Source organism: Lagenorhynchus albirostris, chromosome 13, assembly GCF_949774975.1.
Source record: "Lagenorhynchus albirostris chromosome 13, mLagAlb1.1, whole genome shotgun sequence".
NCBI classification, from domain to species: Eukaryota; Metazoa; Chordata; class Mammalia; order Artiodactyla; family Delphinidae; genus Lagenorhynchus; species Lagenorhynchus albirostris.
In genome coordinates, this window is record NC_083107.1 from 81,459,959 (window position 1) to 81,482,415 (window position 22,457).

The 22,457-nt window shown below is 48.7% G+C and overlaps 1 protein-coding gene across 3 annotated transcripts; it reads right to left on the reverse strand.

Annotated features, from left to right (window-relative positions):
* SLC66A3 (solute carrier family 66 member 3) lies at window positions 1-11,843 on the reverse strand. 3 transcript variants are annotated; one of them, XM_060169548.1, is made up of 7 exons: window positions 11,601-11,843; window positions 8,831-8,913; window positions 8,686-8,755; window positions 6,146-6,203; window positions 3,564-3,684; window positions 2,792-2,833; window positions 1-1,097 (listed from the first exon to the last, which is right to left on the reverse strand). In XM_060169548.1, exons 1-7 carry the CDS (start codon window positions 11,741-11,743, stop codon window positions 1,006-1,008), a joined length of 609 nt encoding a protein of 202 aa, XP_060025531.1. In that variant the 5' UTR covers window positions 11,744-11,843; the 3' UTR covers window positions 1-1,005. The 3 variants fall into 3 exon arrangements, 2 of the variants coding, with proteins under 2 accessions (XP_060025531.1, XP_060025532.1); XR_009544143.1 differs by lacking the exons at window positions 1-1,097; window positions 2,792-2,833 and adding exons at window positions 2,950-2,961; window positions 5,955-6,024; XM_060169549.1 differs by lacking the exons at window positions 1-1,097; window positions 2,792-2,833 and adding an exon at window positions 2,841-2,961.
* Window positions 11,844-22,457: the final 10,614 nt, after the last annotated feature.

Here is a 22,457-nt window from a genome sequence, read left to right on the forward strand (position 1 = left end):
AAACAAACATTTTCTAGTAAGCATCATTTACTTACTGCATATAATAGAATGATGCCATTCAATTATTAGGGGAAAGAGAGTTCTTAAAATGTTAGAGTTGATAAGCTTTTACAGGAAAACACAGTGTACAGTAATCTTAACATCATGTTCAGAGTATGATACTGTAATGAGAATAAAATCCATAAGAACTTGGTAGACCCCAGCAATACCCTGCACTGCATATACTTTCAATAGGCAAAACCTGGTCGAGGTCAGCTGTATTTTGTACCAGATTCCAGTAATGGTATTGTGTAGGTGTGATCCTTTTAAAAACGGCAGCATTGTGCTTGAATCAAAGTATACTGGGATTGCCTCTTCATGAGTAGAGACTGCAGGTACCTTTTGTTACGAATTACTTGAAGGCACAGTATGAAGTTACTGTGGATTACTTTGGTATATGAATTCAAGCCAGTTAAATTTTTGCTTGCCTTCGTATCCTTGCTGTAACCTAAGGAGGTTTTATACAGTAATATGATACAATAAGGCCATCCTGTTATGTCTATATTACAAACATTAGTCCCAGAAAGTGAACTCTGGTAATTTACTACAATTCCACTTGAGCAAAATCCCACTCCATTCATGTTTGTGTTGTGGAGAGGATTTATTTTTTAAAAGATTGTGAAAGCTGAGAAGTAGATGTAGTTAGCTCTTCGGAGGGAACTTAATCATGACTTTAAGAATAAGGGTCAACGCTGTCTCCTCAAAATGGGCTTCTTGGGAGGCTTCCATCAGTCAGCAGCCTTCTCAGAACTGCAGATGTCTGAGCCCTACCTTAACCTAATGAAGTGGGGACAGGGATTTTAAAAATCGATGTTTTTAAACAAGCGTTTAAGCGGGCTCTTCCAAGTCTAAAATACCTTTGGCACGGTTGGCTAAATTTATAAAAGACCTGGTTTAGCAATGAGCTTTTTTCCCCTCTGGTACAGTTATTCAAAATCCACTCTGTATGTGGGAATAATATACCCATCATTCAGACTTCACATCGGTCTTCTGGTAGTGAAGTATTGTAGCTGCTACCCATGTATTTAAGGCCAGCATGATCACAAAACGTATAAGAACTGAAATCAGTCAAAAAGAAGAAGTATGTGTTAAAAAATACTGTTTTCACATAAAACAAAATCACCTTCTCTAAGGAGAAGCCCACCCCCCGCCCCCCAAATGAAACAGAACTATGGATCATGTGGACTTTTGAACAACTTTGGTTCCAAATATTTCTGGAAAAGTGATCTTCCTATCATGACTACCTTTGGTCACTTGGCCTGATTTCATGAATAATTTCATCCTAAATGCTTAATTTGGAGGAATCTGACTCTGGTTGGTGAATATTACAACTTTTTAAAACCCCGTTACTCATTTTCTAAGTCTTGAGGGTGATGGTGTCTCAGAACATTCCATGTTAATTAAGCAAAGGTGGTACACCGCACTCAGTTAAGGTAATTGTGAAAAACTAGCCCAAACGTCAAAGCATGTTTTATATTGAGGTAACCATGAAAATGTGGCTCTTTGTTAAAAAGAGAAAAATAACCTTAGTGACTCGACAAACACTCCTGATAAATAAGGTTTATGAGATTTAATGTATCTTTGGGGTTGTAAAACACTTTTAAGATAGCTAAACTGTTTTTAAAAGATTCTTCTCAGATCTATCGATCACTTTCAGGAACAGCTGTCCCCTTAGATACAGAACAAATCACAATTAACATGAGGTTTGTTTTGTTGTTTAATTATGGTTCGACTCTCCTTTCCAAGCAGAGAATTCTTGAAGTCCTGTAGGGAAGACTCAGGTCTCTTTTCCCTTCCCCACTTGACCCAAGTTTATGCTTTGGCCAGAACACTTTTACTCCTTCTCTCAGAGCTGATGGAAAGTATTTGAACCAAAGATAAAAGCCTCCGGGAAGGGACTAGCAAATGCACCCTGCTGTTCCGTGGCGATATTTCTCAATGATTAGCTTATTTAAAAGGTCTACACGCCAGGGACATATTTCTAGTCTTCATAGAATGGGTGACACCACCTGTTTTAATCATTTTCCAAAAATGTATATGCTTTATTTGGGAGTTGAAAACTCAACCTAAGGAATTAATGAAATTCTCTTTAGGTTACCCCAGGTATATTTTATTTCCTCCTCCATCACAGTATTCCTTTAAAAATAACAGAACAAGAACATGGAGTCGAATGATTACGTCACTGCCTTTCCTGCTGCCTGTGGGCAATTCTCTGAGGCTCTGGACCATCTGGCCACTACCACCTCCTTCCCTCGCATTAGACTCGCCCCCATGCTCTCCCGCCAGCCCCACTGGTGCTCCCTCCATCCTCTTTGCTCATGACCTCCACACATGCTGCTCCTGGTAGCAGTCTCTTCCCTCCTCCCGATCTCTCTCTTCAAATTAGTCTCCCCGGCTCCCTCCAACTAGGTCAGGTTCCCATGTTCGGTGCTCATCCTGTCCTACTCTTTCAAAAAATATTTCACAATATTTTTCAATAGTTAATTGTGTGATGAGTTCACTGTTCATTTCCACTGCTGGTGTGGAAGCTTCACGAAGATAGGAATCTACTATCTTGTGCATATTCTATCCCAGGTACAGCAAGCAGATGCTTAATACTACACATGGTGACTGATGAGGACCAAGAGTGTATTGTCACTGGCCTCCAGTGGGGCCAACTGGCTCCGTTAAACCCTAAGACAGTTTACAAGTGAAGGAGGCACAGATGGCATAAAATTCAAAAAGCAAGTGGGCAGAAAAATATTTTGCTTACTTGTCAGATCACTGGTGGTCATTAAAGTTGTCATTATTCTTGCTGTAAAAGCAAAATTTCAGCAATAAATATCAACTTCTCAGACATTCTGGTATTCAGCTAATATCTTTCCATTTTAAATGCAGGAATATATGCTAACTGTTCTTGAAAGATTTGGGTAGAAGAGAACGCTGGATGGAGAAAATGGGCCTTTAAGATATAGATGAAACATGAAGAAGTATAATTCAAATATCTAAAACTAGTAAACCTAATTAATAGCTCTGAACTTTTAAAATGTTCCTACCTAAATATAGCATGTATTCATTTTAGGTAGTTCCTGCAAGAATCCAAATGAGCAGTGGAAATTCTAAAGTTGAGACCAAACACTATCGCTCCAGAAGAACTCCACTGCTGCAAATTATATTCATTCGCAAAAGCCAGTGTATGATTGTCGTCTCTCGAATCTGTTACATCATAAACATTCACATTTTTAAAACAAGCTAGTGGATTCAATATAACCAAACTCATGATGCTTTTCAAACAACAAGAGAGGACTGTTAATATTAGGCCAGATTTTTGGAGAAAAGTGCTTTCACTTTTTTTTAGCAACTGGCAGAAAATGGAGAGTGGTGTGCATTAAATCAGCCTTGTAAATATGGATACACTGGGAGGGTCTATCTGAATAGTTACTTGCAAAGGATTTAAGCTCAAGGGTCTATGACATAACGCATTCCTCTGGGTAGACACCCCACACTGACAAAGGACACCCCACCAATTAGAGGCTTGTTCTTACCCGCACAGGTATATGAAGCAAGGCTCCACGTGACAGCACTCACGGCTCCCGAGTCCCTGCTTTTCCACAGGTACTGGAGCTGTGCAAACTTACTGGCTGCACTGATGAAAGTACATAAATTCTGTTTGAAGATAAAACAGGAGAAAGTTAGGAGTTCCTTACTTTCACCAGAAACGAGATACTGAAAGAGCACCAGATACTTAAAGCATTCTTTTTTTTTTCTGGCTGCGTCGTGTGGCTTGCGGAAAAGTGCTGAGTCCTAACCACTGGACCACCAGGGAATTCCCTGAAATCGCTTCTGAAGCCCAGTTTTCATGTCAAGTAATAACCAACTTGTACAAGGACAAAACCCAAGTTTCGTGATAAAGAATGGACGCAGCAGTGGGACATTTATGTATAACCCACCAATTCCACTGCTTAGTGAGTAACTGATGGGCAGCAGGTAGTTGGAAGCTGAGAGTAAGAAAGAATCTGCAATGGCTACAAAGGCTTATCTGTCCCCACCTGCCAATAACAAATAGATGTATAGATATTATGGTGTTTTTAGAGCCTGGGGGGAACCATGCTGCTTTGCACTGACAGACTCAGAAACTCAAAGCAGCAATCTGGAGCTCAAGGGCTCTGGGTTTCTGGCTGTTCTGATGAGCCACGTGGTGAGGCTCCTGCCCTCTGCTCCCCAGCAAGGTAAGAATATAGCACCCTCCACCCTAAGCCGGGCCCAGGCTGCTGTTCACCAGGCTTTACATCAGCTGAAACACCCCGTCAACCGGTTTCCCGTCTTTAGAATCATGAAGTGGTCTTGTTTGGGGGCATAACCAAGGCCTGCACAATCTTATGATACACATTCAACTGCAGATTATTAGGTTTTCCCATAACACAGAGTCTAGTAGAGAACAGGACGGGAAAGGTGAAGGGTGCTCAGACTGTTGCGCCGGTCATTTTTTTTTTTTTTTTTGCGGTACGCGGCCCTCTCACTGCTGTGGCCCCTCCTGTCGCGGAGCACAGGCTCCGGACACGCAGGCTCAGCGGCCATGGCTCACGGGCCCAGCCGCTCCGCGGCATGTGGGATCTTCCCGGACCGGGGCACAAACCCGTGTCCCCTGCATCGGCAGGCGGACTCTCAACCACTGCGCCACCAGGGAAGCCCACGCCGGTCATTTTTAAGTACTTTAATCATATCTTTGTGAATGAACTAAGAGGAGGTGATTTATCAATTTATCTAACCACGAAAGTACAATGTAGGACTTCTGTAGAAACCATCTGTCGGTCCGAATTGGGACTCGCTCTTGAAAGCCATAGAACTGTAAACCTTCTATAACTTGGGTTTTTCATGAATTCAAACAGCTTCCCTCCCCTACAGGATCCTAGGGTTTGCTGCCCTGCGGGAGCTCTGAAACCCAAGCTCTTCCTCCTCTCTGGGGCTCCAGGACCCTCAAGCCAGCCACCCTGTCCCGAGGCCCCAGTGGCTGCTGTCAAGTTGGCACCCAGGAAACACGTGTTGTGGACAGTCCCTGCTTGACAAGGGAAAAAGGAACTACAGTTTATGAACGATTAGAGCATCACCGTGTGGTCAGAATAGAGCATTCGCTGAGAAGGGAACAGAAGAAACAGAAAAACCCGAAGCCTTTGGACCTGATTCCTGACGAGCCTATAGCAGCATATTCCCGGAATGATGTTCCTGGGGGTGAAGGAACATCACCCCTCAAACAACCAGACCTGCACCCACGTGACCACAGTGGCAGCTCCGAAGAGCCTAGAGATGACCTATTTGTAGGGCGGCCAGATTTAGCAAACATACAGGACTCCCAGTTAAATTTGAATTTCAAATCAACGACAAATAATTTTTTAGCACAAGTTTGTCCCATGTAATATTTGGGACATAATTATACTAAAAAATTATTCGTTGTCAGTGTGGTAACCCTACTAATCTGCTTTCCCTATGTCATAAGGTTGAGAGCCAAGTCCACTTTCCAACTAGATGTTGGAGGGAGAATGGGTGGAAGTTCAGGAGTCTGGGTGTGGCAGGCAGTGACCACCGATTAGTTCTGCTTCTTTTCCCATTGGGTGGAAAAGTTCACTTCAGCCACCATTTGGTCAAATGCTTCCTGACCCACGGCCAGAATCCTATTCTCACAGCAGGGAATTTTTGGCCCTTAACCGAGCAAGGAAAAAGAGTATAGGGCTTACCCTTTTCCAAAGGAAGAAAAAAAAAAAAGTGCGGGGGAGAAGTTAGAAAAATAATGAGTACGTGGCCCATATGTAATTATTTACCTGATAATAACCTGAAACTCTTTAATTTATGCTCAGTTCTTCATTCTACTACTACCTACCCAATCCCAATCCGGTTCTCTAGGGCCCCAAAAAAAGGGAAGTAAAAAAATTGTGCCGTACATTTAAGTGAGAATAATGTTCTTAATATTTGGATAGCACTGGGCTTTCATCCCACCGTCCTTTGGTACAGCTGAAAAATGAGCAGGTTGAACATTTGATCTATAAAGTTTTTTGCAGGGCAGGTGGCGTGGAGAGAAGAGGTAGACAGACTGCTGTGAACACACTTTCCTCTCCATGGGCGATTTACTCACCATGGCCAGATCTATGATCCACTTCTGCAGGGTGAGGATGAACCAAGCAGACACACAGCTTACCATGTGCTAAGGGACACAGCAGTGGCTTGGCCGGCAGCTCCACTCCCCTCCCAACCCCGTGCATGTGGAAACAAACCGAGACCAGAGAGGTTACACACCTAAGCTAAGCGTGGAACTGGGAACAGCTCTGCTAGACCTCGTCAGATTCAGAAAAGACAAAAATGATCCAAGTGAACACCTTCTAGGAGTTCAAAAGCACAGAAGCAGATTCTGGAAGAAAATTACAAAGAACCTTGTGTTCTCGGACCGATCCTAGGGCTGGGAACGTCCCTGATGATTTCAACTGCCAGTTTAACTCCTGACCACGCAGACCTCTCCAACGTAATGTCAACAGTGAAGTACTTAGGTTCAAATGATAAAGCAGGTGTCTTCTGCAAAACTGGTGTCACGTGAAGCTGTTTACTGATTTCCTCTTTCCCACTAACTCCAGTGTAAAAATGACACGGCTGGGGTGAGCGATGCTAGGAGATGGGAGGAATGATACCAGCTTTTCGTCAAGCTCATTGATGCTGCAGGAAGACAGCCCGGCTAGAGAAGCAGAAGCAAACACAGGGAGGTGGTGGCCAGGCCAGGGAGGGGACGGCCAGGAGCCTCTGCTGTGAGCTTGGGCAAGTCATTTTCCTTCTCTGGGCCTTGGTTTGCTTATCTGCAAAATTGACTTAACATTCCCTGCCCTGTCTACCTTCTCATGGCTTTGTGGCACATCATAGGAACCCAACAGGCAGCTGTGATTATAATTAATAACATTATTTAAATGAAGAGATTGAAATAGACAATGCCCTGTGCTCAAAGTCAGTAGAACTAGATACTAGTCAACACCAGAAAGGCAGCCTGAATCTAGGTGGATGGAATCTTGCTTTTTGAACACTCTCTAATTCAAGTCTTAAACTAATGTTGCCCAATTTTGTACCACTGCACCTCATTCCATTCATTCCAACTATACATTTTACAAAACTTCAGCAGTAGTAGCAGCAATTGAGATCCTAGAGACGACTCATTTGTAGGGCGGCCAGATTGAGCAAATAAAAATACAGGACACCAAGTTAAATTTGAATTTCAGATCAACAACAAATACTTTTTTAGCATAAGTATGTCCTGTGTAATATCTGGGACATTTAAAAAAAAATGCATTGTTAATATGGCTGCCCTGCTTATCGGCTCTCTGTAAGTCACAACTGGCAGAAGGAGGTCATAAAACATCTTGCTGATACTACGGAGTTGCCATCAGTACCCAAGTTTTCTAATCTACGGCCTCACCATTTGCGCAAAGATAAGCGGTTGCTTTTATTTAAAAAGTAAATCACACAATGCTTTTCATTTCTTCAAAGTGCTCTGTTTTCAAAAACCTTTAACCAGCTGGGGCTGACCTCGAAGTGTTGAGGGGCAGTAGGGCCACACGATCCCTCTTTTTTGCAGAGGGAAACTGAGTCAGGGGGCTTACAACTCCATTGAACAGCAGAGGGTCAGGACTCAGTCCGCACCCAGCTTCCCTCTGCAGACAGGCTTTTAGCACGAGAGCCACCACGACCCTGCCACCTCCTCAGCTTGGCCTGTGCTCCTGGTATTTTCGTTCTGGAAACAACCCTAAAAGGTAGGCATTATGATCCCTCTTCGCAGATGGGGCAACTGCAGCTTAGAGGCCAGTGCCCAAGGCCACCCCGATGGCAGTGGCACTGGGAGTTCCCACCACTCCACGCCCACCTCCTCACAGGCTCAGCGCAGACGGGGGCCTGGCCGTCCCCTCCCTCTTTCCTCCACCCTGAAGACATATAAACAAACAGCTCAGATCATTTCACAGATGCGGCAGGATTAACTGACTGCCATCTAAAAGGCTTTCTTGGCCTTTGAAGGAGAGTGAAGTTCAACAAGAGAATACAAGAGCTTTTATAAGGAGAGTGAAGATGGAAGGCTGGCCCTCGTTCACAGAAGATGCTGAGTGATGCGAGCAGGGATAGGTCTGTGTGACTGACCAGAATCCACGGAGACCTTCCTAATGTCTTGACTTTCACTTTGAACCAGCCATCAGGAGCCCAGACCCACCAACAGGCAGTAAGAAGCCAAGACGACCAAGTGTGTTAGTGGCAGCGTGTTACATGCCAGACATGCTCGTTATTACATGGGGACATTTGGGGGGAAGGAAGAAATATCTCCCTTCCCCTAAAGAATACATTTGGACAGTGTCGCTCTTAGCAGGAGTGCTTCTGCAGCTCAGCAGTGAGGTACTAAGTCTACCTGGTGGGTCAGGGCACCATGGGGCTCCCTAGTCTCAAAGGGGTGGCCCCTGGGCAGGGACTGTTCTAGAGCATCTCTAGGCTGTGGAGATATTTGCTCAAATGGAATCTTGCATTGGAGATTTTTTTTTTTTTTTTAGTTACACCAAAAGAATACATATCTGGTAAAGGACCCTGCTTAATAACATCCTGTTAGCAAGGAACACCCCCAGTTCCATCTCGGATTCTCAGATGCTGAAAGGATACAGGACGATGTACGGTGCTGCCCGTTTCACATCCCCCTTGAAATGGAAGACACACAGCAGGAGGATGAGATCTGGAAAAGAAAGGCTCTGAGTGAGAAGAAGGAGGGGCCCCGAGGGCCGAGGCTGGGCGCAGGGAGGTCGCTTACCTTGTGCAACGAGGATGGGGTACTCCAGGTAGGTTAGCAGTGGGTACTCGTAGTAACACTGGTACCGGAGAAAGACCAGGAACCTGGGGAGAGGGAGGGTGCATCTGAGCTCGGACCAACCTGACCCACAGCCGGGAGGCCTGGCCGCCACCCAGGAGCACAGGTTCATTTGCAAAACCCTAGAACTGGTGGCGGGAGTCTGCAAATGTCAAGGAGGGAGGTGCAGAATAAGAAGGATGAAATATCCATTTTTAATCATCTCCCCGATTTCTGAAGCTGGGCACTGGTGTCTGTCAAGTCCCTTGGATGGTCAGTTACAGACAAATTTTATGAAGTTTACAGAACCACTGAGCAGGATGAGAAGAGACAGGGCTTTCTGGACCCGGGCCTGCCTGTCTCTAAGGCTGGGCTCTTTCGAGGCCCCAGGCAGATCCCTCAGAAGGTCGCACCCAAGAAGCCGCACAGGCCGAGAAAGATATCTGAGGGGGGCTGAGAGCCATCCCTGGGTGGGGCTCCATGGGCAGGGCTTCTAAGTGACTGAGCACGTAGGGCCCAGCAGCGAGCTGGGGAGGCCATGTTTTGAAGACGAAGGACATCCCTAGATGAGTCTGGTGGCCTCCCAGAGCGCTGCCCAGGCTGGCGGTGGGGACAGAAGGGACAACTCTTCAGTTCCTCAAGAAAATTCGAGCTCTGGACAGGCTTCAGCCTGGAGGGGTGGGAGACACAGACCCCAGAGTCCCATTCCTCTCAGAAGAAGAGGCCCCAGCTTCCTGCCTCCCCAGCTCACACCCGGCCAGCCGACTCCCTCAGAACCTAAACGCCCTCACTGTCCCCTCAGGCCTGTCTCCATCCCCACACCTGCTCCCCCAGGGTGAGCCAGAGCCTCCACAGACGACGTGGACTTAATGGCTCACACATTCCAAGCCAGGACGTGGTGTTCACAAAGCCCCATGCCCTCATCAGGCGGCACTCTGGGTGACCCCAGCCAGCGCTTGCCCCCCACCGCCTGCTGAGCCCCCCTCCCGAGGCTGCCAGGCCTGGTCCCGCAGGCATCACCTGCTGAGCGTGGAGCCGTAAGTGGAGCGCAGACTCCAGGGCTAGGGTGCTGGGCTCACGATCCCCGGCTGTTACTAACCTCTGGGGCCTCAGCTTCCGCATCTGTGAAATGGGGACAACATGCTCTGTATCTGCACACACGGATGCTTTAAACATGTTACCTAAGGTCATGTCTTCTGCCTCTTTCTCTGGCCTCACTCCTTCCAGTCCAGCCTCCAGGCTTCTGACCACAAGCCCCCTGCCTGGAGGGCCCCTCTCTCTACAGGGCTACCTCCTCTCCTGCCTGAGGACGCCAAGGTGGCTCCCCTCCTGGGGTACAGATCAGGGCCTCCCCCGCCCCAAATGGGGAACTTCTCCTCCCAGTAATTATCTGTTTTCCTCAGAGAACTGGGGTGGCTCTGAGGCAGGATGTGCTTCCCCAAGGGGCCTGTGGCTCAAACACATCCTACAGTTGGCCCCTCAGATGGGGGTGTCCCGGGTGGGACCCCGCAGGTCCAAGGGTGGCCCCTCACCCCTTGTGCCCTGGAGGTCTCCTGTTTCTCCCTCTCTCCCCCCTGCCTTCCTTCTGGTCCGGGAAACCAGGGTCCACCGCCCCTCCGAGGACTGCTTCCGCTGAGGACCGGCCCTCAGAACCGCCGGAGGGTAACTGGGGTCCCCGGGCTGGTGAGGAGCAGAGGGGAGGGGGCCCGGCCTTGCAGGGAGCTAGACTGCTGGCTTCACGTCTTCCCCACCAAGTCTCACAACTCTGCTTTTCACCGTTCAGGTCTTTATTATTATTATTACTTTGCTTATTTAAAAGAGTACTTTTTAATTTTTTTTAAATTGAGGTATATTTGACATACAAGATTATATTAGTTTCAGGTATACAACATAATGTTTCAATATTTGTACATATTGTGAACTGATCACCACAATAAGTCTAGTTAACATCCGTCACGTTCAGGTTTTTAAATACTGAATCAGGGCACCCATCCCCGATTCTGATAGAAAAACCGGCCCTTGGAGCAGTCTCGGCTCCCGCTTTTCAAGCGCCAGTTAAAGCCCAAGTCCAGGTCAAGTCCTCCTCTCCCTCCCAAAAGCTCTACGTTCTCTGACACCCCGCGCCCCCCCGCACCCAAAGGTGTAACTTTTTTTTTGCGGTTCGCGGGCCTCTCACTGTTGTGGCCTCTCCCGCTGCGGAGCACAGGCTCCGGACGCGCAGGCTCAGCGGCCATGGTTCACGGGCCCAGCCGCTCCGCGGCATGTGGGATCTTCCCGGACCCGGGCACGAACCCGTGTCCCCTGCATCGGCGGGCGGACTCTCAACCACTGCGCCACCAGGGAAGCCCCAAAAGTGTAACTTTTAAAAGCCAGAGGGTCCAACCTCTCATTTTACAAGCGACGAAACCGAGACCCACGAACGGAGGCGGGGATGGTGGGGGGTGGCTTTAGGGAGGATGCAGATGAGAGAGCCTCGACGTGCAAGCGGCCTTGCTCAAAGCTGGATGGTTAGTTTTGTCACTAATGGGCGGAGTGATGATTTCCTTGAGTGTCGGTTTTCTTATCTGTAAAATGGGCGTGCGCCGTCTTTCGTTACCGCGCAAGGCTGGGGGAAGCAGCAAATTCGGAGGGGAAGTGAGAGGCCCGCGCTTTCGGCTCCGCTTCCCCCACCCCGACTGTATTAGAGTCGAGGGTCTCCCGGGCTCCCGTCGGCTCCAGATCGCCCCGGCCTTACCCAGCCAGCTCCAGAAGTAGGCTCGGGAGGCTGATGCCCCGCGCGCTGCGCGCCCCCAGCACGGCGAAGATCTGCGGCAGCTTGAGCGTCGCGCTCACGCCCAGCACGCTCCAGTTGCAGAACCACAGCAGCCGCGTCTCCATGGCGCCGGCGAGGCTGGGACTCCGAGACTCAGAGGATCCGGCCGCCGCGCGAAGGGGAGCCGCTCAGCACTCGGCCGCCGGTCTCGCCCGGTCCTTCCGCCTTCCCTTGTCCCCTCTCCGTGCCGCTCAGTCGGGGTCCGCCCCTCCGCCCCGATCTCCGCCCAGAACCCCGCCCAGGGCCCCTTCTCCCGCCCTTTTGTCTGCGCGGCGCCCGTCTCGCCCCGAAGCCTTCCCAGGTCCGCCCAGTCCCCGCAGTCGCTCCGCCCCTCCCCGCTAGCCCGGCCCATCCCCGGGAGCGCTCCGCCTGGAGCCGCCCCTCTCGGGTCCAGACGGCCGGGGTCCGCTCCTCTTCCCTCCCAGTCGTCTGTCCCCCACCTCGCCCCGACCCCTCCCCAGGCCCTCTCCCTCCGCCCCGGGGTCCGCCTCTTGCCCAAGGGGCAGGTCAACGCTGGCCTTTGCGTGATCTGACCGCTGCTGATTCACTTTTCCGTGTTAAACCAACTCGTGCAGTTCTGAGCCTGCGGGCGACGTCTCTCGCTTTCCCACGGGTTGGATGGGCAGAAATTGAACCTCAGGAGGGCAAAGGGGCACCCCTCACGGGGGAATGGGCCATTTTGTTGGGATTTTTCACTCCTGAAAAGTGTTTTCCTTTGTTTTTCTCACTAAGCATTTCAGAGGTAAAAACTTAAAACGACCCAACTTAGTTTCTGTGCGTCCTCCTCGATTTACATACGGAGAAACAGTCCTTGCGGGGCCGCGCTTTCCTCCAGCCGAGAGTGGGGACGTGTCCTCCCCAAGGGCAGGAGGCTTCCTTCCTGAGGGCTTGGTCCTTAACCCTGAACACTCCCCTCCAGAGACTTGCACTTGAGAGTGAATTTTTTTCTTAAGGAGGTAAAAATAGACTTCTATTGACAAAAGAAGGTAACTTAGACTGAGGGGCTGGGGGTGCATTTTCAGGCTCAAAATGGTATAGGTACTGAGTCAAGGTTACAACGAAACAGAAAAGTCACAAAAATACAATGCCAGAAACCACTGTAAAGAAGAAAATGCTGCCTGGTGTTCCAGTTCTATAGGATCCAGCCTGTGAGCCACTGCACTTGCCCACCACCAGTGTGCCCTGAGGGGAATTCAGGGTGGAGAAAACCAGGAAGCATTCTGTGCGTTGGATTTACTGACCTTTTAGCTAGTTAAGATGCACATTTAAGGAAAAACGTCTAATGACCCCAGATTCTTGCATCTTCCTGTACAGAGAAAAGCCCTAAAATCATTAACTTGAGATGTCTGTTCTTTGTGCTTAGCAGTAATCTTTTGATGCTTGACTACATGTTTTTCCCAGCAAAAAAGTTCATATATATCCTGGCTCTCCCTTATCTCTTCTGAGCAGTTCCTTAGAGCTATCTGAGAAGTTGTCTCCCAGGCTATGGTCCTCAATAAGGTCTCCAAATAAAACTTTACTCACGTCTCTTTTTGAATAATGGTTTTCTCAGAATATATGCCCAGTAGTGGGATTGCCGTGTCATATGGTAATTCTATTTTTAGTTTTTTAAGGAACCTCCATACTGTTCTCCATAGTGGTTGTATCATTTTGCATTCCCACCAACAGTGCAGGAGGGTTCCCTTTTAACCACACCCTCTCCAGCACTTATTGTTTCTAGATTTTTCGATAATGGCCATTCTGACTGGTGTGAGGTGATACCTCATTGTAGTTTTGATTTGCATTTCTCTAATGATTGGTGATGTTGAGCATCTTTTCATGTGCCTCTTGGCCATCTGTATGTCATCTTTGGTGAAATGTCTATTTAGGTCTTCTGCCTATATTGGGATTGGGTTGTTTGTTTTTTGATATTGAGATGAACCTAGTGGCGGGGCAGGGATAAAGACATAGACATAGAGAATGGACTTGAGGACATGGGGAGGGGGAAGGGTAAGCTGGGACGAAGTGAGAGAGTGGCATGTACATATATACACTACCAAATGTGAAACAGATAGCTAGTAGGAAGCGGCCGCATAGCACAGGGAGATCAACTCGTGCTTTGTGACCACCTAGAGGGGTGGGGCAGGGAGGGTGGGAGGGAGACGCAAGAGGGAGGGGATATGGGGATATATGTATGCATATGGCTGATTCACTTTTTTGTACAACAGAAACTAACACAGTATTGTGAAGCAATTACACTCCAATAAAGATCTATTTAAAAAAATAAAATCATTTCAAAAACCAAGAAAGAAAAAAAACTTAACTCACAACTTTTACTATGTGTGTTTTTCTTTCAGTGGACACCATGATTGTGGTTTTGTGCTGTGAACCTCAGCAGGGCATCTGAGGCTTTCCCTCTGTCTGCCCCACCTTCCGTCCCTGATCCTCCAGCCTGCACTTGGCCGTCATTCCCACCCGCTGGGAAAACCCAGAAGGTATTGAGTTCTTTCTCCACGTCTAAGGGAGAATGGGATGCATAGAAAGAAATCTTTCAGAGGAAAACAAAGAGTGTGTGTGTCAGTGGGTCTAGTCCTTGTCTTCTAGAGATCTTGAAATATTTACAGATGAAGTAATATGTCTGGAACTTGCTTCAAAGTATCGGGGTTTTGGGTGGTAGGGTGGGGATGCAGATGAAACGAGAAGAGCCATGAGCTGATAATTTTTGAAGTTGGTGATGGGTATATGGGGGATTATTATACTAGACTCTCTACTTCTGCATAGGTTTAATATGTTCCATATTAAAAAGTTTAAAAACAAAAGAGAAGATGTGCATGAAGTGCTGTGACTCTGAATGTGCAGATTCTGAGCTCCAGAAAGTTGAAGGAGCCCGAGTTCCGGGACTAGATCTAGTCCTGGTGTTACTGATCTGGGTTCTGGGACTCTTGAAGCAATAGAAATCAATAAGAAGCCAGATGAGAAATTCATGCGAGGCTTTACTGGGACATGGGTCCCAGCAGATTGATGGGTCGAACCGGAAGGGTGGCTTAGGTGGTGTGCCCACCCCCTTGGTGGTGCTGTGTGCAGGGGTCATGCGTGAAACCCTGCTTTTGCCCCCAGCACCTCAGAAGTGGCCGTTGAATTTTGGCCTTTTTGTATCTTACTGTTCATACTCTGCCCCAACTGCACAAGCATGCAGTTATTTTTGGTCCCTTAAAGTGTCTTTGTATTTTGTTGCTCAAGGAGACGTTTGTCCAGCTGCAAGCTCTCCAATAAAGGGCCCCAGGTCCCAGCCTGTCTCACTGGGACGGATGTGCCCATTGCTCTTGAGATGACATTGCTTTTGCCCTCTCAGGACACTCGTGTGCGAGTGTGCGCGTGTGCGTGTGCGTGTGTGTGTGCGCGCGTGCGTGTGCGTGCGTGTGTGTGTGCATGTGCGTGTGTGTGTGTATTATATTTGTCTGCTTGGGCTGCCTTAATAAAATACCACAGACTGGGTGAGTTAAACAACAGGGATATATTTTCTCACAGGTCTGGAGGCTGGAAGTCCAAGTTCAATGGGCCAGCAGGGTGGGTTTCTGATGAGACCTGTCTCCTCGGCTTGTAGATGGCTGTCTTCTCGCTGTGGCCCCACGTGGCCTTTCCTCCGTGTGTACAGCCCTGGTGTGTCTCTCTCTTCTTATAAGGACACCAATCTTACTGGATTAGGGCTCCACACTTATGGCCTCACTTAACCTTAATTACCTCTTTAAAGGCCTTGTCTCCAAACTTTATCACATTGTGGGTTAAGGCTTCAACATGTGAGTTTTGGGGGAACACAGTTCAGTCCATAATAGACATATATATATATATATATTCATATGCACTCTGTACATACCCACATACATTTATATATATATATAAAATGCACACCGGGCTGAGAAGCAGTGGCTGGAGCACTGAGAATGGTGACTGCCCTCCCTGTAGGACTCCGTCGTAAACATCGATAACTTGGCCAAACTTCTGCTACGTGTGTAATGGACCCAGTGACTTCAAAATGCCACTCCCTGACATCCATTTATTTTTCGAATTTTTGAATTTTATTTTATTTTATTTTTTTATACAGCAGGTTCTTATTAGCTATCCATTTTATACGTATTAGTGTCTACATGTCAATCCCAATCTCCCAGTTCATCCCTCCACCAGCTCCCCCCACTTTCCCCCCTTGGTGTCCATACGTTTGTTCTCTACATCTGTGTCTCTGTATTACGCAGCCATAAAAAGGAACGAAATTGGGTCATTTGTAGAGACGTGGATGGATCTAGAGACTGTCATACAGAGTGAAGTAAGTCAGAAAGAGAAAAACAAATATCATCTATTAACGCATATACGCATAACGCTTATATGTGTTATTAACGCATAACGCATATATGTGGAACCTAGAAAAATGGTCCAGATGGACCGGTTTGCAGGCCTGACATCCATTTAAAGTGCAGCTCATCTTCAAAGACAGCCAAGTGACTCAGGGCAGGAGTGGCTTCCTGACAGTTGGCTGCATGGAAGATCCTGTCGCACCATCTTATAAAAATCAAGTAACCTTGAGAGCAGCCCACCCTGCTCTCACCACAGCCTTCGGGAACGAAAGAGTAAACATCACTCTTCTTCGAGTCACAGATTTGCGTGCCTGGGAGCTCACTCTCTGTGGCAAATTCAAAATGAGTCCCATGAGCCACCCAGACAGAGTCCCGGGAGATAACAGAATGTTCTGGAACTTTGAGGGGTCCAGAAGGGGTCTCTGACAAGAAGAGTGTGTCAGTGAGGGTTCGACTACAAGCTACAGAATCTTCCTCCTTAGGCAGCTAATCATGATTTCGAGGTGCTAAGTGGAGCGCGGGATCACTGGAAGGACGAGGAGCAGGTAGGAGGAAGAGTCTCTCAGGAACAGCTTCCAGAACCTTCTCCCACCCTTCCCCTTTGGGAACCATAAGTTTGTTTTCTATGTCTGTGAGTCTGTCTCTGTTTTGTAAATAAGTTCATTTGTACTATGTTTTAGATTCCACATATAAGTGATATCATATACTATTTGTCTTTGTCTGACTTAATTCACTTAGTGTGATCATGTCTAGGTCCATCCATGTTGCTGCAAATGGCATTATTTCATTCTTTTTTATGGCCAAGTAGTATTCCATCATATATATATATACGCATGCAACATCTCCCTTATCCATTCATCTGCCGACGGACACTTAGGTTCCTTCTATGTGTTGGCTATTATAAGTAGTGCTGCTATGAACACTGGGGTGCATTTATCTTTTCGAATTAGAGTTTTCATCTTTTCCAGATCTATGCCCAGGAGTAGGGCTGCTGGATCATATGAAAACTCTATTTTTAGTTTTTTTAAGGAACCGCCATACTGTTTTCTACAGTGGCTGCACCAATTTACATTCCCACCAACAGTGCAGGAGGGTTCCCTTTTCTCCACACCCTCTCCAGCATTTATTATTTGTAGACTTTTTGATGATGACCATTCTGACCTGTGTGAGGTGATACCTCATTGTAATTTTGGTTTGCATTTCTCTAATAATTAGCAATGTTGAGCATCTTTTCATGTGTTTTTGGCCATCTGTATGTCTACTTTGGAGAAATGTCTATTTAGGTCTTCTGTCCATTTTTTGGATTGGGTTGTTTGCTGTTCTGATATTGAGTTGTATGAGCTGTTTGTACATTTTGGAAATTAAGCCCTTGTCAGTTGCATCATTTGCAAATATTTTCTCCCAATCAGCAGGCTGTCTTGTCGTTTTGTTTATGGTTTCCTTTGCCGTGCAAAAGCTTACAAGTTTGATTAGGTCCCATTTGTTTATTTTGAAGCAAAGAGCTATCTTACAAGCACCAGAGGCTTACCAACAGCAGCAGTGGCAGCTATCCATGCGCCTAGAGTCTGCTGAGTGCCCGCTGTGTGCCAGGTGTTTGACTTTCGTTAAGTTGTTCCACTTACCTGTTGAAGCAAGGAGGCTGTTCCCATTTCCAGGTGGTCCTGGCTGGGGGTTCCCAGTCCTGCCACACGGCTGTGGCTCCTTCTTGTCCCTCCCCCCGTCTTGGACTCTGTTTATCTTGTTGCCCCAGGACCAGCCGTAGGAGAGCTGCTTCAGCCTGGGGCCCAGCCCACCCCTGCTGTTCTGGGAGAGCTGGCTGCCTGAGGGATGTCTCTGAAACCCGGGACGTGGGGTATAGGACTTGGGTGTCGCGTAAACCTCTGCTGCCCTCCCAGCATGGCCCTTACAGGCTGTACGATCTTGGGCAAGCCCTTGACTCTCCTTGGCCTCAGTTTCTTCATTTTAAAATGGGGGTGATCATACCCACCTCATAAGGTTATTGAGAGATACACAGTTGGTGCTCAAAATATGGTAGTTCCCTACCACGTGCAAACTAGCAAAACGTTTTGGGGATTTGTGGGCACTGGCTTTGCTCCTGAAGCAGTGGGGGAGAGTGGCCCGAGGTGGAGTCAGATGTGGGCCCCGTAGGAAGGTGTGCGGGTCCCAGCCCCCACGTCCCAGCTGGGACATCGCACTAGCATGATGGCTGATCTCCAGGGCTTCTCTGTATCCTCAGGAAGGTGGGGAGTGCTAGGATGGCGGGGGGTTCTTCAGTGCACACCCACTGGGATATCTCTGCAGCCCATAATAACAGTCCTCATCTGAAAGAAACGCTGCCTCTTGCCCTCTACACGGTTACATGGACACAGCCTGTCACATGAACCTGACCCCATTCCCAGGGCCACAGCTGACCGGAGCAGGGCAGCTCCCTGACTGAAGCAGGTCTGGAAATACCTTCCCAGGGACCTTGGCATCAAGCGCTGACTGACTGTCCCATTCGGGACCGCTGTCCCAGTGGTCCGTTCTCACCCCGGCTCTTCAATAGGGAAGCCTTCAACTCAGGGGCCATTGGTCATGGCCATTCCCCTCACCCCCGCTTTGATTTGAAGATCCCCAAACCCGTAGAAAGGTTACAAGAATAGTTCAATGAACACCTATATGCTCTTCACTGAAGTTTATCAATTGCTAAAATTTTTATCCACCTTTGCTTTACTTGTCTTTCGACTTACACACCACCCCCATTTTGTTGTTGTTGTTCAACCACATCCGAGTTAGTAACAGACATCACGTGGCTTTACCCGCAAATACTTCAGCATACATCTTGCAGGAACGAGGGTGTTCTACCTAACCCAGATATAATTATCACCCTGTGCAGACTGAACGCTGATACAGTGCTATTACCTAATACTTAGCTCGTGTTATCTGATATTTAGTCCATTATCTGATATTTAGTCTCAAAGCGTCCTTTAGAGCTGGTCACAACCTTAAACGCAGGTCGCCTTTGACCTGGATCACGTCCTCAGTTGTCCTTTGTCTTTTATGACATTGATGTCTTGAGGGGAACCTGGTGTTTCCTCAGTCGCCCTCAGGTTGTGTGAGGTGTCTGGGAGCTCTCCCTGGGCGAGTCTCTGCCCCTGTGGGTCCCACCAGGAGACTCATGATGTCAACAGCCTAGGAGGGGGAGGTTACATTTAATAAGTATTTGGTTAAGGTGGAATCTCCCAGATTTCACCACCTGCCGCTCCCTAAGACTCTCTGACCCAGTGGTTACAGCGTCTTTTATGGATTCTTGCTTAAATCAAGTAGTTATAAAATGGTAATTTTCTGTTTATATCATTTCTCCTGTATTCTTCAGTTGAGAAGAGCTTTTCTTCCTCTACTTAAAATTTTAAAAATTATTGGTATGAACTTGTTGTTGCTTTATTAGTAGCAGTGTTCTCGGGTGGGATTTGTGGGCACTGGCTTTAGCTCTCACAGGTGCAGTCAGGGATGAACGTCATTTAGATGCTCAAATTATCCCAAATTTAGCCCGTGGGAGCCCATTCAGGTGGGCACTTTTGTCCCTTTGACATTTCTCCCCGCTGTTTTGAACACTTCCTTACTTTCTGGCATAGGAAGGCGCCCTGGGCTGGTGTTCCCTGAACAGTGGTCATTTTTTAATCCCATGGAAGCAGGGATATTGGTTTGGCCATGGAGAGGAGGGTGAGGCAGGCGTGCTCAGAGAAGCAGTGATAAAAATGGACGAAAGAAGCCTTCAGGCTTCGCTATGGCTCATCAGCCCCGATTCCAGTCCTTCCTAGAACCTGCTGCTTCCTAGCCCCTGGCTTCTGAGATGCCCCCGTTTACCTGCTGATAAAGCCCCTTCTTGCCCTGGCTGGGGCTGACCTGCAGGCTCGGTGCATCCGGCCTCCTTTGCTCCGGCCCAAACGAGGCATGAGGCTGGCGTCGGGGCCACAGACAGACATCAGTCCGCACCTGGTGTCTAAGCTCCCACAGGCTGAGAGGTCCAGGGTCCCCAGCCCCAGGGTGGGGTCAGGCATAAGCTGGAGCAGAAACAGGAGCAGGTGCTTGGCTCTAGAAGGGCTCGTCCAAGTCTGGACAGACCAGGTCTGGGATCCTTTCAGTCCAAAGACTTTGCAGGCAGCCGGAGACCCAGGGCTCTATTTCAGATGTTGTTTTATGTGTCTTACAGAAAACTCTCGTCCAAAGCTTGTGGAATCGGTCAGGTGTTTGCCCTCTGACCCTCCCGCTGGGGGTGAAGTATGCTTTCTTGCCCTAGTGAGGCTGGGGCTGGCCACGTGACTTGTTTGGCCAATAAACGTTATCGGATGGGGTGTACGGAAGCCTTGCCTGGTCTGGCTCTTGGGCTGTAGTGACGTGCCATGAGAAGCGCGTGCCCTGGAAGCTGTTGGTCCAAGAGCACGAGAGACAGGTGCACAGACGTGAACCCAGTCCGAAGCCTGGAGCCAAGTCTGGCTGAGCCCCAGCTCCATGTGGACCTTTGAGCAAGAAATGGGCTGGTGTGTCCCACTGCATGACGGTACCAACTCTCTAAAAGAGCCCCCACAGCTGTGTGATTCAGCGCTCACCGAACGCTCCGAGCACGGAGCCCTGAGCTGGGGATGTCCTAGGAATCTGTCTCCCCTCCCCCGTCGAGGTGGAGACTGAGGCCTGGAGAGGAGATGGCGTGAGATGGGATCCCAACTCTTTGCAAGCTGTGGGACCCAGACCAGACTGAATGAAGTCTTTGGCTTAGTTTCCACATCTCTCAGATGGTGACAATGATACTTAGCAAGGAGGCGATTTGGGTGATGTGCCAGGCACGGCGTCTGTGCGCAGTACACCGCACCGTCTCTGGGTGGCCGTGCTCCAGGAAGGGTGAGCCAGCCGGCCTCCTGCCTTCCCTCCCGGGGCAGGCATATGCATCGATGTTTAACCTCGATTTCTCTCACTTCCTGGTAGTTCCCAGAATACCTCTTGCTTTGACCCTGTCTCTCTAATGGAAATAACTTTATTGTGCTGTTTTGTTTTTCTTTCTGGGCATAAACATAAAATGGAGCATCCTTATGGCAAAAATGCAGATAGAGTCTTTAAGGAGCCACAGCAGCTGTCTCGGACCAGCCCAGTCCAAGGGGGGACACTTGTCTGTCCTGTGATGCTGCCACGATGTGACCTTGACCCTGACTGTACTGACCACTGACTTTTGCCCAGGCATGTGATCTCAGTTTGGACAGGGAACCCAGCTTCCGTCTCAGACTCTGAAAAAGAAGGCTGCATCCTCCAGGTCCAAGTGCAAAGGGCTGTGTCCTGTCGTGGGTGACCTTGTCTCTTCCCAGCTGGCTCAGAATCAGGCCTGGTTTGTTCCATTACACTTTGCAGGAGTCAAGGGCTGGCAGTGAAGTGGGGTGGGTTTATGTTGTGTGGAAATAGTGCGTCCTGAGTAACTCCTGATACCGTTGAGGACCTATTCTTGGTGGCGATCAAGGATTCTGCAGATTGGAAAACAGTTCCTTCGTAAAGTTTTCTTGGGCTGCTAACACGACCCTTGGGAGCGGAAGGAGACCAGCACTTAGCAAGTGTCCCCTTCCTTCCAGGCCCTGGGCCAGCACTGCTCACGTGAGCGTCACCTGGACCCCAGGCTCCCTGCTTCCCTTTCTGGCCCGAGCCCAGGTCCAGGTGCCTCTCTGCCTGCCCCACAGCACAGAGGATGTGGATGGATCCAGGGAACCTGTGACGGCGGCCAGCACCACCTCGACTCAGGTCCCCTGTAGGCAGGCTCCCCCCTCTTGGCTTTAGCTTCGCTCTGACCATCCTGACCATTACACGGGTAACAAAGGAGATGGAGACCCTCACCGGAGACCTGACCCTCTCAGCAGCCCCTGTCTGAGGACCCGCATCCTCCCCGGGTGACTGCACCAGCATGGAGCTCTCCCTCCTGAGAGAGGGCCATCCTCTGCAAACACATCCTCATACCGTGTTGCAGGCACTGCTCTAAACAATTACCCAGGGTAACTCATTCAATCCTCACAACAACCCTACAAAATGTACCTTTTTTTTTTTTTTTTTTTTTTTTGCGCGGTACGCGGGCCTCTCACCGTTGCTGCCTCTCCCGTTGTGGAGCACAGGCTCCTGACGCGCAGGCTCAGTAGTTGTGGCTCACGGGCCCAGCCGCTCCGCGGCATGTGGGATCTTCCCGGACCGGGGCATGAACCCGTGTCCCCTGCATCGGCAGGCGGACTCTCAACCACTGCGCCACCAGGGAAGCCCCAAAATGTACCATTTTATCCCTATACGTGGTAGGCAGAAAAGTGGCTCCCCAAAGGTGTCCATGGGACCACGCATATGTCACCTTGCATGCAAAAGGGACTTTGCAGATGTGATTAAATTGAGGACCATGAGCTGATCAGGGTGAGTCAGTGTAATCACAGGGTCCTTAAAGGTGGGGGAGGGA